This window comes from Clytia hemisphaerica, unplaced genomic scaffold (genome assembly GCF_902728285.1).
Source record: "Clytia hemisphaerica strain Z4C2 unplaced genomic scaffold, Clytia hemisphaerica genome assembly, whole genome shotgun sequence".
NCBI classification, from domain to species: Eukaryota; Metazoa; Cnidaria; class Hydrozoa; order Leptothecata; family Clytiidae; genus Clytia; species Clytia hemisphaerica.
In genome coordinates, this window is record NW_027103728.1 from 1,620,481 (window position 1) to 1,639,434 (window position 18,954).

At 34.1% G+C, this 18,954-nt stretch overlaps 3 protein-coding genes across 3 annotated transcripts in view; 1 reads left to right on the forward strand and 2 right to left on the reverse strand.

The window, feature by feature from the left end:
* The window catches only part of LOC136804983 (choline dehydrogenase, mitochondrial-like), a 291,737-nt gene that overhangs the window by 123,858 nt on the left and 148,925 nt on the right, over positions 1–18,954 (forward strand). The window lies entirely within an intron of this gene.
* Positions 2–11,618, reverse strand: LOC136804973 (pseudouridylate synthase RPUSD4, mitochondrial-like). Its single transcript, XM_067061504.1, has 3 exons — positions 11,166–11,618; positions 9,123–9,672; positions 2–92 (listed from the first exon to the last, which is right to left on the reverse strand). The coding sequence occupies exons 1-2, from the start codon at positions 11,595–11,597 to the stop codon at positions 9,133–9,135; spliced, it is 972 nt and encodes a 323-aa protein (XP_066917605.1). The 5' UTR covers positions 11,598–11,618; the 3' UTR covers positions 2–92; positions 9,123–9,132.
* On the reverse strand, positions 11,944–12,807 carry LOC136804975 (transmembrane protein 222-like). The gene has a single exon (XM_067061505.1). The coding sequence runs from the start codon at positions 12,758–12,760 to the stop codon at positions 12,230–12,232; it is 531 nt and encodes a 176-aa protein (XP_066917606.1). The 5' UTR covers positions 12,761–12,807; the 3' UTR covers positions 11,944–12,229.

The following is an 18,954-nucleotide window of genomic DNA, read 5'->3' on the forward strand; positions in this document are numbered from 1 at the left end:
CTTTGTCGATGAAGTTTGAAATAAGGAGCAGAATTCGAAAAGCACGACGGATATTTTTCTTTCTTTCTTTAAACATTGGTTGCCGTGTGAGCCTAAAAACAAAATGAAAATGAAGAAGAAGATGAAGAAGAAAAGGGGAAAATGAAACATTTTTCATATAAAAGATTATATTTGCCTTCAAATATCCATGATAAATTTTTTTTCCCTTTAGTATATTTCTTTTTTTTCGCAATATTCCTTTTCTTTTTCTTTTTTTTTTTACTTCTTGTTATTTTTCTCATGTTTGTATGACGCTCAGCTAACTAACGAACAAACGAACGAACGAATATATCCCTCCCATAGCGCTAGAACCCCTTCCCTTCCCTTATCCAGCAAAGCGAGCGGTGAAAATTAGTCAAAATATAACCTCCTTTAGATACAGTTCGCCAAAAAAAGTAATCAGTGAGAAACAGATGGTGACAAAAAGTTTCTCTCTCCCTTTCTCTCTTTCTCTGCAACATTCCCTTTCTTCAACTCGTTTTCAATGAACTGACGATGAAGAAGAAGAGTTGAAACCCGAGGTTCTCAATTTGTCGAACGAACTACTTAGAATCTAAAAAAATTGACAACTGAAATATATTCTCCTTTTTCATGATTTTTGACATCCAGTTTTCATCAAAAATATTTTTTTCTCGCTTTTTCATCATTTCTTCCTGTGTTGAGAGAATGAGCAGAACGATCACAGCCAGGGGTTTCTACATCACGTTCAAAATGGCGAGGAAAATGTTTTCCAGTTCTCTTTCTATAAACGCTCTTTGTTATAAGAACCCGATGGACGTTTGAGCCTTCCTTATTCTTATCTTTAGCTTTTCAGAGTTGAGGGGATTTGAAAGGTTCTTTTCTTAGACAACTCTGAAACCCACGGCTAAGATTATTCTTAATTAGGTTTCTAGATTACAGAAGAAATCGAGCCTCTCGTTATTATAAAATTATTCTTATAAAAGATTCGGTTTAGATTTTCCTTCTTCATTTTCACCCATTTTTTTACTGGACAACTAAATCTAATATCAGGGCGGAATTTCTATGAGAAAAACAGCTTCCCTAAGCTATAAAAGATGTTCTTAATCTAAATAAAAGCCTCGAGAATCAAATTTAGAAGAATGAAGTAGAATCCCTCTAGCTGTAATGAATTTGTTTTCTTTATAGTCAAATAACCTAACAAGTGAAGCAATTCTTGAAAGAAATCAAATTAAGGAGCCTTTTCCGTCATTGGACTAATCTTGCTCGGGTGGTTGGCTCCCTTTAAAAACCTTTTAAACACACAGAATATGACGGAGGAAACAGAAATCAAATTAAGGATTAGGAAATCTGTTCACTTTCATAATGTTCTTCCTTCTTCCATCTTTCCACGAAATTCATTTATTTTAATAAAAATGAAAGATTTATGAAAACTTGAAAAAATAATCAAATTTCGATCAACGAAGAGAAACCCAACATGACCTAGTCAGTAATTAATTTGAAAAGAAAAATCACAAAGCCTTAATCAGACAACATTCAGATATGCAAACATTTCTCAGTTTCTATTTTGTCTGCCACCTGAAGGCTCTACATAACACTCACAAAGATCTTGCCTTGTAGCCCATTGATTTCAAAGCCCCGAAGTGGCTAGATCCGAAACTCCTGAATGGGAAATAAAGCCACTTATTTACAGTCCAGAACACTTTACCCGTGTGTTTTTCAAACAAAATTTCTGAATGCGGGGCAAACTTGAGGCTGTGATTTTCTTGCTTTTTTGAGAGGTTGAAGATTCCTTTCTAGCCCCTTCAGGGCTTCAAACTCAGTCAATGTACCGCGAAATAACTTATGCCTCTCTTATCCAAACCCCACTCTTATTAATTTTCGAGAAATCCTATATGAACTCGTATATGTTTTTTTCATAAGAAACAGTAAATTTCGACCGGGGCTCGGCTGTCCTTATATTTGTCACATATTGACTTAAAAACAACATTTCCTCCACCATTTCTAAAAATCGAAGGCTTTAATTTTTCCAGTTTTTTTCTTGGATTTTAGTCAAAAATGGAGCCACTTATTCTTATAAAAGTATAAAAAAGCGTGTATTCTCACAAAGAATGGACTTTGAGAAACAATTTTTCAAATTTCTATCCTAATTCATGGTATGCGTGACACATCTTAGTCATCATATAAGAGAAGTTTTTAGATGCCATCACCCTAATTTTGAGAGTTTTGGATTTTGAGCGTGACTTTTGTTTATGCGTACTTGAGTGTTTTGCAGCATTTGGATTCAGAGACTACCCTTCTCAGGACCAATTTTCCCAAAAAGGTTCTACTTTTGATTTGAGCAAACGTAAATTTCTCCAAAACAGACACAAAAAATAAATGACAACAAATCGCTGCTTTCATAATCGAAACGTTCTTATCCCTGAGCGGTACTGAACTCATTGATATAGAGTAGCTTTTATAAATCTAATCCTCTCAACGTCAAACCATATCACACGTTGGAGATTCATTCTTCAGTTCCTTCTTTTCTTTTTTAATAATATGGTGCTCAGAAATATCTTTCCAACGGTGTATAATTTATTGTGAAACTCGCCGCTAATGCCTTAACCACTACAGCCTAATATGCATTTTACAATACAGTTGGCGCTCTCTAATTCGCTGTTCTACTATTCGATACACTCCCTTATTCGATCATATTGAAAGTCACCGTCAACAAGAAACTCTCATAAAAGACGCTCTACTATTCGATGCGCTCCCTTATTCGATGAAAACCCGATTCCTTTTGAAAGCCGAAATAGAGAGCGTCTTTCTTCATATGGCATCAAGCTGTACCTTTTAATTCGATTTGTCCTTCATCAACAAAATCAAAATTTCGCCTCCGAGATTTCCAAACGAAAAATGACGAGTAACCCAGTATATCCCTGTTACAAAGAATATTACCCAAGAAAGAACCCAGTACGCAAAAGAAAAAGAAAAATGGTACGTGAAGCGCGAGGGCTCTCTCTTCTACCTTCATATCAGTACTTTTCACAAAAAAGGAAAATCAAAAATTTATTGAGTAAATAGAGAATGGAAAAAGAAAGAAGAGCGGGGTAGAAAATGAAAGAAAAAGAGGCTCAGATAAGAAAACCAGAATATTTTGCGCACTAACAAGGTACAATCAAAACTAACATTTTTCTCGACAGTGTCTTAACCATTGCATTGTGGGCAAAGCAGAACAACCCTGCACGCGACTAAAAATGTGAAAACAAAACATTGCCATTTCTTTCATTTTCACATGTTCTTTTTTCAAAAGAAGATTAGAAGCTTAGCATACTTGGAAACAAGGAAGTTCGAAATTTATCTGACACACAGTTGACTAAGTGTTCGTAAACGCTAAAGCTCTAAAGGAGCTGGCCGATCGGAGAGAAACTGTAGTCAATCTTCTATGTGCCAAGCCGGAAAGAGAAAGAGAGCTGAGCTACTAACCCTCCCAGACGAAATTCAGTAATCCAAACAGAATGTTTTCTCGACCTCCAGAGCTTTAGCGTGTCCAAAGAAAATTTCTACACCTCGTACCAGATAACTGCGGATTATAATTAACATCTTCAGCAATAATGCGCTTACATATAACAAAATTATCTTAAATCAGAGAAGTCACACTTCACTTTTATAAATTTTCGATCAAATATTCAAAAATGAATGTTTCTGAAAAAATCACTTTCTTCCATTTTAAAATTGAAGATCTACCCTTCGAGAACAATAGCAGCGAAACGGAAAATCAATTTTTGCTCAATTTTTACCTCATGTTAAAACATAGAAGAAAAATAGAAGGAGAAAAAAAAATCTCCTTCCATTAACGATTATATCAAACCAGACGGTTTTTTTGGTCAAATTCGACGTCATCGAATTTTTTTAAGAGATACAGGGGAACTTTCACCGAAGGGGGTAAGAGTCCTAAAATTAACGATCTTTGGGTAAGAGTCCCAAAATTAACGATCTTTTTATTGCTTTTCTCAAAAGTCAAGTAAGACAGGAGGAAGAGGTTAACAAAGATATTGAGAAGGAACATAATAATATTGAGAAGTGAGAAAGGTCGAATTTATCTCCTGTACTAAAAAAAGCTAGGAAAGAAAAGAATCAATACCGAGGAAGCCAGGGGAGAAACTATTTAAAAATAAACCTGGGTTCTTCTATAAGCTATAATTCGGGAGGGGGATCAGGGTTGAAATTTCAGTAAATCTAAGAAAAATTGCAAATTTTCGCCCGAAAATTCAGATTATTTTGCTTTTATTTTGCTTGAATTTTGCTTAAGAGTTGCAAATTTGTGGAAAAACGCAATTTTTTTGCCAAATCTTTCGCTGCACATACCGTCAGTTGGTAAACCCACTGCGCCTCGGGCTATAAACTCATGCATGTTTCAATATAAAATAGGGGCTTCGACGGATCAAAATATAAAAAACAAGTTAAGAACAAACTAATGCTTTTATGGACTCTAAAGCATACAATTTCTTAGGGTATTGTGCAAAAGACAAAATGGTGAAATAAAGAACATTTTAAAAAAAATTTAGGTTTAAATCTGAAGGCTTTAAAGATGATTAGATTGTTCTTACAAAAAAGATGAACAACCAAATAATACTCAAGACGAATTCTTTTACAATTTCTGAAATCAATACCTGATCGTATGCATCAACATAAGTGACAGACGTTCCGATTCCGACAAGACAGACTTCCGAGTTGTCCCTGAGGCTTACACTAAACAATTCCAAAAAAGCACAGAAGGTATATCAAAAAGTTTATAATGCTATATATAATGTTACAAATGTTACAAATGTTTAGAGAAAGAATATTTAACATTTATATGTTTTGAATATTTGTCGCAAATAATTGGCGAAAAGGTTTGACGCAAATATTCAACCTAAGAGACTCAAAATACAAATTCCTATTCAAATTAGTTTGAAATTTAAAGCAAATTTACCGGCAATTTAAATTTGAGTTTTTTTAGCTGCGGAAAAATTAGGATCGAGTAGAAGAAAAGAATATGATCCATATACAATGATATAATTTTGTTCTGAACGTGACTAAAACTTTCACTTGAAATCAAATCTGCCAGGTTAGAGCACCGCTTTGATATTTTTTCATCCAGATTTGGGATGAATGTTAAATGAGATTTTGAGCGCGTTGATTGGCTAAAGTGAAACAATCGAACCAAAATAAAAAATCAATCAAAAACATAAACTTAAACATTAAAACAGTCGCTTTCGCTTTCGCTTTTTCCAGCAAAACCCAACGCAATTTTGGATGTTTTGGCTGAAAAACCAGGTCAGATCGTCACATTCGCCAAATCCCTTTTAGAGCATAGCGCGGCATGCACGGAATGGATGTTCTGTTATGAGATTTCTTGAAGCCCAATAAAGAAAACTCCATGTTTATAGAATTTAAAGTTATCGATATTTGTGTAACAAGTTTAAAGCATCCCAAATACATCTTCATTCTACAAATAACTATTTCGCTTACAACTAAAAAGTTTTCGTTTACGGCAAAATATTTTGCAACCAGGGAAATCAAAAATACAAAATTAATTAAAGTTTAACCATCTCTTGAACGTTTCTTAATAACGGGACCTTCTCACCGTTCAACAGTTTCAAAACAGCGTAATTTTCGAAATTTCCAAAACTGAAAAAAGCAAACAAGAATGCAAACATTTAACAAGGGAAGTGTTTCACTAGAACATCGTTTCACAGTTCTAAAAGGATTAAAACATAAAAACTTCAAAATTAATTTGATCTTCATATACCTTCTGTTAACTTCCCTACTACAGCTAACTCATTTTGAAAAATTCAGACGACAGTTGGCATGCTTGCGTTCCACTTTCAGACTTAAACCTTAGACCATAAATCCCGATAAGACGGGTCATACTTATGACTTGTAATCTTGAGTCCCCAATTTTCATCTTTGAAGGAATTCTTTGCAAATTGAATCCGAAAAACTTTGTCTTCAGTAAAATTTGAAATATATTTCAGATTGAAATATATAAAAATTCAAAAACTGCTACAGTGGTTTTATTTAAATGAATGTTTGAAATCTCACTCGACTCTAACTTGATTTTTCATATTAAAGAAACAGAGATACTGTAGCTAACTCGAAAAACTTTTTGCGAAAAAAAAATTCTAGTTAATTCTAACTCGAAAGCTCTTTTGAAAATGAAAAATCGAGTTACAGTCAAGTGACGTCATAATTTGCACTTTTATGGCGTCATAATTAAGATAACTCGAAAATTCCTAGCTCGAAGATACCGGGCCTCCTTTCAAAAGATTTTTATTGAGTTCAAAATGATTATCTTTCCAACAAGATACTGACATCAGGATGATGTTGAAATAAACGGATTGTCAAACTTTTTGGAATATCCTTTAAGAAACTTATGGTGAGGTCTATCTATAATATTCTGAAATAATCATCCTGTCTGTCATGGAGTCAAAAACGAACTCTACTTTAGCCCGGAAACCTTGCGATGAATCCCAATCTTTGCTCGCTAAGGCCAAATACCCTGTTCTGGAAGCTTTTTTTAGCTTTTCCTTTGTTAAAATCAAAAGATTTGCTCAGTTTTTGATCACGTTACCAAGTAGACCAAGTACTCCTCTTGGTATTGGTTTAAGATTCAAGGCTGTTTCAGAAAGGAAAAGATAAACCTCTACAAGATCGCAATCTTCATGAAAAATTCGGTTTGCATACCATTGACCTGAAAAATGAAAATTCCATCGCTCAGAGCTATCACCCAAAAGTAGGGCGATTAAAAAATCTCACTGGCCGAAATGGCGCTTCGCCAAAAGAAACAGATCCTCTAGGTAAAGCATATATGTTCAAAACACTTTTGGAAAGGCTTAAAGAACAGAGATGAAGTACATATCTTTCTGCATGTGGCTCTGATATCTTTCAGTGGGAAATCATGTTAAAAAAGTTGTTATCTTCGACAAAACAATTCTCCACAAGAAAAAACACGAAGAAAATGAAGGGAGATACGGTAAAACACAGTCAGAGTAATTAATAATTCAAGTTTCAAAAATAGTACAATTAGATTTCCCAAGGACAATTTCAGAGCACACATTTTCCTTTATAAGATCATGTAAATTTTGGCTGGACTGTTTTTACTCTCCACATTTTGCTTAATCTTACTCAAATGTATCCATAAAAAAATTGAGGCAAAGATCGCTCTTAAGAAATGTGCATCGGTAACTGTTAGCTTCTGGATTCATTAAGATGGGCTCTATCACCATTACTACTGATCCGATACAAAAAGTGCAATAATCGCCACTAAGAAGAGATCTTATTTTGATTGTAAGTTGGTTTGAAGAAGAATCTTACACCATTTAACCAAACCTGAAAATAATCCACAAATGTTATGAATGATCAACGAAATTTTCTGACCACATTCTTAATCAGAACACCCAATATTTCCTATCCATATCGTTGATGCATTAAAGAGCATAAAATTGATCAAATCGATAATTATCACGATCAACAAATATTGATTATACTTTCGATAATACTTAGGTAAGATACATGGCCGATTTCAATGGCATGTTAAAACATTAATTTAGAAAAATTTTAGGTGTTCAAACTTCCAAGAAATTTATTCTGTTTAAGATTGGATAACAAATGTTATGAAACTTATTATAAACTCCCGACTTAAACTTTTTAATATCATGTTTTAACTATGAGCGACGTTCGATCAACTCTTTGTAACAAATATGGCAGGTTAAACAACACTTTCACAAATGACAAATTAGACATTTGAAATTGTAAAATATAGCTCTGGTAAAATACCAAAAAGCACACCACATAACAAGACTTTCGTTCAACAGAAGGGAACAAGGACCAAAACAGCGATAAATAAAGTTTAACTATAGGGGAATAAGATACCCTCTTCATTTCTGTGCATCCTATCTATGCATCTTGCCTCGTTCTTTTGCTTCCTTTTTTTTGATTGAAGAGATGATATGAAGGTTCATTTACGTGAAAAAGTTTTCTTCCAAATAATAATGCCCAGAAAGAAAGTCGAGAAGAAGAGAGATAATGTCCCAATACCATGAAAGAAATATTTATCAAACTGATAGACGAGAAAAAAGCAAAAAATTCAAAATAGCGGTTGTTATGATTTAGCGCGCATGCGTTATACTTTACCAGATGGAGACAAATGAAGGAAAGAAATATTCAGTCATCAACTATAAGCAAAAAAGTAGAAGGAAAGCAATGAAGAAGAAAATCAATATCTAAAAGATTGAAGAAAAAGAGGGAAGGAATATCATTGAAGTAGATACAGTAAGGTTGAAATAAAACAACTTAGAAAAAGATTTCTTTTTTCATGTAGAGGTTCAAAATTAGTGGCAGGTGACAGCAGACAATAATTCGTTCGTATGCTACCTTGTGGTGTTCTATCAATCTCTCCCTCTTTTTTATTTCCCTTTTTTTTTCATTTTCTTTTTCCTTTATATTTTTCATTTCAGGTTTTCTAGATTTCCCAATTCTCACCTCTCCATACAACTTGTTTGTTTGTTACTTCATGAACCGTTCCCCCTTTACACTGATTGGCTGAGCTGAGCTGAGCTGAACAGCGAGATTTATTGAAATATTTTAGGGGAGGGGATAACGAATCAAAAAGTAACTTCTCAACCAACCAAACAATGTACCTTTTACTGCTCAAAACACTATTTATTCTTATCTTAATTTCTCAAAAACCTCAACGTTGTCACTACTCTATTGAGATTTTCATTAAAGTAAAGAGGAATGAAAGCTTTATTGAAATTGATGCAAATCTTTTAAAACAACACACAATAACTTTTCGTTCTTCATTGTATCAAAAGACTTATTGAGTTTTCTTAATGTTACAGATCCTCCTGCGCCGTAACTTTACGATAATGTTATATAATTCAAACACACAAAGGGCAAACCAGGTCTTACCCTGGTTAGTGGTGTCTAATTTTGAACCTCGGTACCCGGTACTACACTTAGGGTGGGGGTATATCACTCATTTCAAGTTAGTACCTGGTACTGGATTTTGGTATTTGGTTGATAAAAAAGGGTTAAAATTAAGCGTTGAGAAATAAACATTGAATAAAATCAGTCGAGAACAAAGTTTTGAAACTTACCAGACTTTTGTCATAGACTAGTGACTTGACCACGAGCGGTTGCAGAGTAAACACCTTTAGATACGAAGATGGTTTCACGCTTCTCACCGACTCTTTTCTTCTTTTTGGCCATCATTTTCTCTTCATAAGCACTTCTGTTGAACATCAATCCCAGACTCTCCATACTTTGTAGGAAATACTCCGGCACAGGTGCTGCTATCTTCAAGTCAGTCCCGTCTTCCAGGATACCAGGGACGGTCACATGTTGAGCAAACAAATGCATCGGTATCAGACCTCGCTGCCAGGGTTGGATCCTCTTCTTCTTTGTGGATTGGTCTCCACCGCCCACGCCGCCCATCCCAAGCATTTGCATTAGGCGTAAAGGAAGGCGTTGTGGTTCAGGGGCTTCTGGGTGGTACTTGTGATCACCTAATATTGGACAATTCATGACTTGTGAAACGTGAACACGAATTTGATGACGTAGACCAGAGTGCGATTCAAGAGCGCATAACATACACGTCTTTTTGTTCTTATCCAAGATCTGGTAGCTCGTCTCAATACTGTCGTCGCCCTAAAATTCATTTTGAAATATTTATCTTATTAACACAACAAATTGGATAGTAGACAGATTCTTGATCAGGCCAAGGAAATTTTTTTAGGACTCAAAAGATGACGTCACAGGCCAAACCCCTTGACCAAATAAATTTGACAAAATTTCAAAGTCAATAAAACCCAAAACAACTTATACCAATCGAAAGCACTCAAAAATCGATATACACTTTTAAGTGGATATAGTCGTAACTCAAGTAAACTTTTTAGAAGTTAATTTTCGTTACGTTACGTTAAGTTACGAAATCGACTGTATCCACCCGTTTATTTGAAATTGAGATTGAGGAACTGAGTACTGCAATGGCTGATCGCGAGCTGTGGAGTGAGGGTTATTGTTTGTTTCCGACTCGGACCTAGATCGAAGGATGATGATGATCCACTTAAAGGCCTATATCGTTTTTTGAAACCTTTCGACTGGTATAAGCAGGTATAAGTGGTTTTGTGTTCATCGACTTCGAAATTTCGTCAAACTTTTTAGGTCAAGGGGTTTGGCTTGTGACGTCAGTTTTTGAGTGCTAAAAAGATTTCCTAGGCCTTAGCAAAAAAACCCCTCGCGAAAAAAGTCTTTAAATACTTCATTCTTTGTAATGAACCAGGTTTGGTTGTGTCGCATAAAAGATGTCACGGGTTCTAAGGGTTTTCCCCCTACTTAACTAGTAGTGGTTTCAATCATCACTAGAGAAGATACTTCTGCTGATTTGAAGGCATCATAAAGTCTGTGACAAAAAGGTATGCAGTGTTTTTATTTTTGGCCACACACTGAAATTTTTTTTTCAAAAATGTTAATACAATCAAAAGATATCAAACAAACTTTGTCTCTGCTTGACTACAAAAAGCAAGAAATAAGCATTTTAGGGGTCAATCAGTTGAACACTTTCTTCAATATCCTTTGATGTAATTAATATTTAAAAAAAAATTTCAGTGTTGCTTTTTTCCTTATAAAATTTTTTTCACTTTCTTAAACGAGTTTTGAAAAACAAATAAGTGAAAAATATAAGTGCATTTAAATACGTTTCCAACGATACCAACTTTTTTATTATGTGACAGAATACTTGGAAAGCTATGACCAAAAATAAAAACACTGCACAGCTTTTTGACACAGACTCTAATACCATTTCAAACACCTTAAATTCAGCTACAAATTTGTGATCTTTTTAAGCATTTTCCTTGTTCTTGTGACCTTGCCACGTAGACAGTCATCCATAAAACCCCCTTCATGTGCAAAAACGTAGATTAAAAGATGTTCTTTTAATGATACGGAAAGGAGGCGTGCCTCTATGCTGACAAAGCAGAATGAACAATAGAATTTCTCAACATCTGTGCTTGCGTGGCGCAGGAGGGGGAGAAAGTGATTCTCTTGATGTGTGAGCCAATGGTAGGAGATAGTTAAATGATGTTCTTGAACGATCAACTTACAAAATGAACGAATGCGCCCTTTCATCAAAAAGTAAATACCTCTTTAATGGTTTGTTTGTAAACTTTCCCATTGTGAAATTCTTCTGCAAACGATCCGGTCAATGTACCTTTGTTGGTCTTCCACCTTCCAAGTAAGACAGCCAGATATTTCTTCTTGATCTGTCTCTGTTTATACAAATCAGCCATCTGTGAAGCCATATCTTTATTGTAAGTCAACAGTAACACACCTGATGCATTTTTATCAAGTCTGTTAGCTAATGCTAAGCTTTGTGGTGAAAGTTCATGATGTTGTTCAAGTTCGGGAAAGAAATCAACTATAGATCTCTTTACTTTTGGTCCTTTATGAACTGTGACTCCATACGGTTTGTTGACGGCCATGAGTCCATTTGCTTTGTAAAGTACGTTCAAATCAGTTGATTTGATGTTGTTGGCAATCTTCTGCAATTGTTTCCATTGGATGTAAACACTCATGTTTTTTAATTGATAATATTATTCTAAAGATATAATCAAAAAAACAATCAGTTTGATCAGACCGTTCTTGCAGCAGAAACAATCGTTTAGAATTCAGCTTCGAAAGTTTATGGACGATTAACAATTTCTCATGTCGTTGAAAAGATAATCAAGCATGAAATATTACCAGTTTGAAGCACCAAAAGTAAAACGATTTCTATCATTTAATACGCACTGACATTTAATTTGCATCAAGGCGTCCACATCGAGTGCATTTCAAAATAGATTTAGTTGAGAAGGTGTCCACATCCCTTTGCAAACTAATCTCAGTGAATCGACAAAATTGGAGATGAAATTTTTGAATGCGTAAAATGGTGATAAATATAGGATATTCACAGTGCAGATAATCTAGAAAAATTTCATAAATTGATTATTATGTACATGGTAAGATAGAATTGTTTCGATATTATTCGATATAGGTATTACAGAATTGCATTGGAAAATCAGATATAAGAGGAGGAAAAGCCTACCAATGGAGTCTAACTTTCTGCTGTGGTAATAAATTAATAGGTGAACGTAACACTGTCGTGTTGAATTAAAAAATGCATTAAAGATAATAAAAGAAAAGAAACAAAAGTTAAATAAGATTAAAATCACTTAATCATAATTGCTAGCACCACAACCAAGGTCATCACAATGAGGAAAGGCAGCCATGTTTTGACTGCTCCATAGACACCAACATATTTTGCGAAGACGAATGTTTTGAGGGCTAGAATAATCATATTCCAGCTGGTTTTGCCATCGTATGCCATCATATTTAATGCCATGGCAACATGAGAATGACAATTATCACAGCATAAATTATGCATACGTGTCTTATATTCATCAGATGCTGCAGATACTGCTTGGTCCCAGTCTCCATTATTGACCTTCATTGGGTTGAGTTGTAAATAACGTGTAGGTTTACCAAATGCCATATCGTCTTCTGAAACGTAATACGGACCAGCGAAATCACGGATTACACCAGATGAGTATGCGATCCCCATATGACCAATGAATGGGAAGAACCATGTCAACATAGGGATGGGTGTCCACACAATACAGTATGGATAGCGATCACGATTTGTATTGACCATCATTCGGTTGTCCATATTTTCCTCAGTATTGAGAGACTCTGATGCCATTTACCACATTGAATAATATTCTTTTTAATTTATTTATTCTTGTTTTTATAGCTGAAAATAAGCAACAAATATTGGTAACGATACAATAAAAAAGAATTAATTTTCAAAAGTTTCCAAGCAATTAATTGAATCATATCGGCAGAGATAATTTTTCATCATTTCACTATGTATTTTTCTTTGCCAAAACAAATCAATGAAGAATACGTTCAGAATAAATACTTTCTCTTTTGTTAAAAACACAATTCCAAAATATGGTAGTAGAAAATATAAACAACTATCACTCTATTAACACAAAATATACTTTAAGGTAGAAAAATATTAGTACTAGGTTCATTTGAGGTACGTTTATATAGAGACGTGCTGCAAAGGTTAGGTAGAATTGATTTACTGAAAATGTTGAATTGAAACTGTTGAAAAATGTGACATCAAAACTGTAAAATGTCAAGCAAGACTAGGAGAATCAATTGAATAATCAAATTATAAAGTTACACTGACAAGATCAAACCAAGCCAGTCTTTATATTTGAACAACAGCAACACCTTTAATGTACACCAATTCTAATTGAGTTCAGCAAAATGATTGAGTCTGTAACAACGAATTTTCAATATTGAAACCAATCCTTCTAAGACTTTCAATTTTCTTTATCCTTTTCTTCTTCCTTATTATCCTCAGTGAAGATGCGGACACGAGCCGGGATATCGTCCACATCCATGTGTTCATCATAAGTTTCTTGCAAAGTTTCATTAATATCTTCTTCCCATTTGCGAATGATGTTCTCAATGACACTACGGTACCCTCCATTCTTGATATCGCAATCAAAACCCAACTGTTTGTCAGTCTTGCTAAGTATTGTTTTCCATGCTTCGCTATAGTCTTTAAACCAGTTTGAAAACATTGAAAAATCGCAATAAATTTCTTGATCCATTATCCAATCATCCTCACTCCTTGCAGCTAATTGAATGCCAAACAAAAGACCAAGAGCTTTTCTCCACTTCCTGTCACTAATACATTTCTTTGCTTTTTCTAGATTTGGAATCATATGATCATCCCATATAGTATTTCCAAGAGAAGTGTTACCATACATCCAATCCATACGCAAGTTGTAAACAGTGTTTGAGATTTTACGTGCAGCAGAACAAATAGTCTTTGGAAGAAATACATGGTCAATGGTTAAGAAGTACTTTTTGTTGATAGGAACTTCAGGTACTACTCCATCTTCAAAAGGATCTTGAAACAATATCAACATACAATTTGACTGTTTTTCAAGTCGCTTTATTAACTTTTCCCAAGCTTTTTCATGTGCAGGTATTGTTTCTGAAGCCATTGCTTGATATTTTTTATTATTTATTCTATCTAGTAGAACGTAGAGTTAGTATGATTGAAATCGAAAAACATTACTTAAATTTAAAATCTTATTTTCAAGCTAACAAAATAATTGTCCTTATTATTAAAAAATCTAAGTTATCTCATGTTTTTAAGAAGAATTTGGGAAATTGACCCAATATTTCACAAAAGTGTGACGTGAGATTCCTTGTTAATCTTGTGGTTAAGATAGAAATTTTTAATGTGTTTTTAATCAAAAAGTAAAAGTTGCTGCTATTGGTTTTTCAAATGTTCATCCTATTAAAAATGATTTTACCCAAAAATTCTGGATAGGAGTAATATACATTAAAAACTATCATCTGTTAGTAATATGTTAATAATACTATGTACAAGGTTTGTGTGATATACCTTACAAAAATGAAAATATGTAATCAAAAAATATAAGGAAAAAATATCTAAATGTCATGATAAAAAAGGTTAAAAAAGCACAAATAAAAGAATTTGAATAAAAGCCTTGCAAGGGCAACAGTCAAATAGCAAAATCACCCTTAAATCTAATGCTCCTCTGCATCTTAATTGTCTATCATAGCTCCTGGTTCAGAAAAGATGCGAACACGTGCAGGAATATCACCGGCTTTCATAAATTCATCAAAGATATCTTCTAAAAGCTCATTGGTTTCCTCTTCCCATTTACGAAGGAAATTCTCAACAATATCCCGATAACCTCCAGGTCTGATCGTGCAATCAAATCCTAACTGCTTATCAGACTTAGTAAGCAGTGTTTTCCAAGCTTTACTATAATTTTCAAACCACCCTGAAAATACAGGGAAGTCACAATAAATTTCATTACTTGATATCCAGCCTTCATCACTTGCTCCTGAAAGATGGATCCCAAACATCACAGCAAATGCATTTTTCCACTTCTTTTCAGAGATGAATTTTTCAGCTCTTTTAAGATTTGGAAACATAAACTGATCCCAAATTTCATTACCGAGATAAGTGTTGCCACCATCCCAATCTGAGCGGAACTTGTCCACACGACTGTTGATTTTCCATGCAGTGGATGCTACAAGCTTTGGTAAAAACACATGCTTGGTTGAGAGTAAATAATCTTTATCAATACATTCTGGTATGTCGTCTTCATCTTCAAAAGGCTCTTCAAGCATGATCATAGTGTAGTTGGATTCCTTTTCAAGCTCATTGACTAATTTCTCCCATACTTCTTCATGATTAGCCATCTTCTGTTTTATGATAATTTTTTTTATATTATTTCTATAAAGTAATACAAAAATATCGTTTAGAAGAAAATAATGCGTTTTGTTTTGGTTAAATTTTTGGTTACACATCTTTTACATGTCTTGGACACAGGTTTTAGGTAACCCCAAGTTGAAAAACATTTAGGCAACCCCTACAAGCTATTACAACGAATTTGCATATATTGAACAAAATGATAAATCATTTTGAACTAGAATTTTGCAAAGAAAACTAAATTTAGTTAGCACAGCCTAAAACAACTAAAAACCACCCAAAGATTTAACCTGAGATGGGTTGAAAAAACTAGGTGGCGTGATATCAGTTAGTCCTCCCCCTTCAGGTTAAAATAAGCCAGCAGAGGCTGCTTGACCCAGGGTCCATCCATGCTACGTATTTCAAACTTTCATTATAAGAATATATCCTTATTATGTAAATATAGCATCAGTTTTTTTTCCAAACAACGTGTGACCTTGAATAAACAAAGTAGTAATGTAAGTAGCAAATAAAAAATGCTACCTATAACCCTTCAAGGCTTTGAAGAAATCTTAAATATTTTGTATATTTAAAATGTTGCAGTAGGTGGTTTAATAAAAGTTTATTTTTTGATAAAAACATAAAATATCTCGTAAACAATAGTCAAAAAATATTTACAAGTCTTAGAATATTTATCTTTTTGTTAAAAACATGTTATGATAAATGTAGTATCATATATTATTTGTCTCTCAGTAAATTGGAGCAATATAATCCTGTCATCTCTAATATAAACAAGTTTTAATCTAAAATAAATAAAAAATCAGGTGTAAAACCTTTGTTGCTGTACTGGTGTACATCAAGAAAAAAAACCTTCACAAAATACTACCTAAAATATAATCTAAAAATGAAATCTAGAAATACGATATGAAAACTTTATGCAAAAAGGTTTAAATTGTACAGGAAAAGAAATATAGCCTTATTAGCAGCAAGCATTTGAAAATTCGTTTTTTTTTTCAATTCTCTTTGTTCTCCTCAGAATCCTCTTCCTCCTCTTCCATACTATCTTCTTCTTCATCTTCATCTTCATCTTCATCTTCATCTTCATCTTCTTCATCATCATCTTCTTCGTCATCCTCTTCATGTTCCTCTGGTTTGGAAAAGATGTGAACACGTGCCAAATCCATGTCGTCTTCCTCCGCAAAGTCATCAAATCTCCTCAGTGTATTGTTAGTTTCCTTCTCCCAAGTACAAAGAAGGTCTTCAATAAACCCGCGATAACCACCAGGTTTCACAGAGCAATTAAACCCGAGCTGTTTGTCTGTTTTGGAGAGAAGTGTTCTCCAAGCTGTACTGTAATCAGAAAACCAACCAGAAAACACATCAAAGTCACAATATATCTCCTGATCATCTATCCACCCGTCATCGTAACCAGCAGCCATCTGAATCCCAAACATGATTCCAACTGCTTTTCTCCATTTATTTTCAAAAATAAATTTTTTTGCCTTTTCAAGGTTAGGAACCATATGATCATCCCATATGGCATTACCAAGTGAAGTTCCCCCATATGGCCACTCTCTTCTGAGACGATTGATGTCTGAATGAATTTTCCAGGCCATTTCTGTGGCAGCTTTTGGTAAGAATAAATGGCGGGTAGTGAGGAGATATTCCTTATTAATAGCTTTGGGGATTTGATACAAGAACGGCCTTTGTAGCATTATAAGTCCACATTTAGAGGTCTTTTCAAGTTCCTCTACCAGTTTACCCCATGTTTGACTCTCTGGCGATTTATCTGAAGGATAGTAAGCTGAGGGCACAGACATGATTCTGTTTTCTAATTTTCTGTTTTTCAATTTTACTTTTTTTAGATTTAGGTCTGTAAAAACAAAATTGGGAATCATCGCAATAAAGTTACCCTCCTTATGCAAAATAACTCCAGCCAAATCTGAAAATACACAAGCAAATTAATAAATCTTGTTTAGTGTATATATATTGAGGCTGATTAAGGTAAGCATGTCAAATTTATCAAAATTATTTCTCAAGCACTGATCAAAACATATGTCAAGCTATACTGGGTATGCCACAAAACAGTTTCTCTTTTAAAAACTAATTTTCTCGAAATCTAAAAATTTTAAAAGAACCATTCCTATTTCATTGGAAAGAAGAAAGATGGACTTGACGTTTTTGAGCACTTTTGAAAATAACTTTTTTATTCAATTGAGCATAACTTTTGATCTCATGATAGATCCCATCAAGTTAAATTTAATGTACAGTATGGCTTACACCCTAATTCAATCTTTTCAGTACATACTAAGAAATTTTTAAATAAGATAACCAAATCATTAAAATATCTTTAAAGACTTTAGTCTGGGCGGCCACAAATTAATAGGCCATCAGAAAAACAGATAAGAGCGAGCGCATAAATCCTGTACAAGAACAATGAAGCAAGTATATATAATTGAATCAATCAAACGCAATGGAACATATTAATCAGAAGCGATTGAACAGCAAATAATATTACTATATGATTGAAGGTCACTGTCTATAAACTACCTTCTAATCTAGATTTGAGCCTTTTAGGGCTAGCTCAGACAGGTGGGACACAATTCTTAGAAGCTTTTGTTTTAGTGCAATTCACACAGAATTACAAAATTTTCCCCTCTATGATTTTCTCATGGTAACTTGTTGACTTGTGTCGGGATAAAAGCAATAGTCAAATTAAGGAATTCGATGCTGGTTGGTTCAAACCCAACTTTTAAATTTTTTTATTTCTGTCACTTTGTAGACATTAGAAAATCTGCTAAAGCTTTTAAAAAACCCTTCATGGAAACAAAAGAGAGAAGCCAGTCTAAATTCAAAAACTATTTTTTCTTTTCAAGGCAAAAATGGTAACCACAAGCTATTTTTCTTCTTATAATATAAACTTTAAAGGACACATAAAGACCCTTGGCGTCTATGCTTGGTGTCATAACCACTGAGCACTCAACACGATTACAAGCAAGAGCTCATTCTGTGATTGTTGCCTGATCCATCAAAGTTCGTTGCCTAGAATCGACCTTTTCCGTTATAAATCTTTCAAATCAAGTTCTAAAAGTAATAAGCGATTAATTCTTTCTTTCCTAATGCAAGCAAAAGGAGTTAGGATGGGGATGATCTTCCTTTTTGAATGGACTCTGAATACATGGTCTTTCTCCCACATCGCTTGATTTATTTCATTTGCTTTAACATTCACTCTTTAACTTGTTCTCTTTCCATTTTGGTTAGGTCTTCCCACTAGAAAGTGCGAAAGTGTTCGAAAAGGACACGCGAACACGCGTATGTCTGTATTGAACACTTCAATGGCTGTTACAAACACCCAAATGCTCGAAACAAACATATTTCAATCGTTGCGATTAAAAAACAATCGCAACGATTAAAGAATATTATCGAGACTATGATTAAAATGCTCGAAGCGATTGAAAAATGTTTGAGGCAATTACAAAATGTTCCATGCAACTAAAAATTGTTCGAGGCGATTAAAAAAAATTCGAGGCGATTAAAAAATGTTCGAGGCGATCAAAAAATGTTCGAGGCGATTAAAAAATGTTCACAGCAATTAATAAATGTTCGAGGCGATTAAAAAATGTTCGAGGCGATCAGCAAATGTT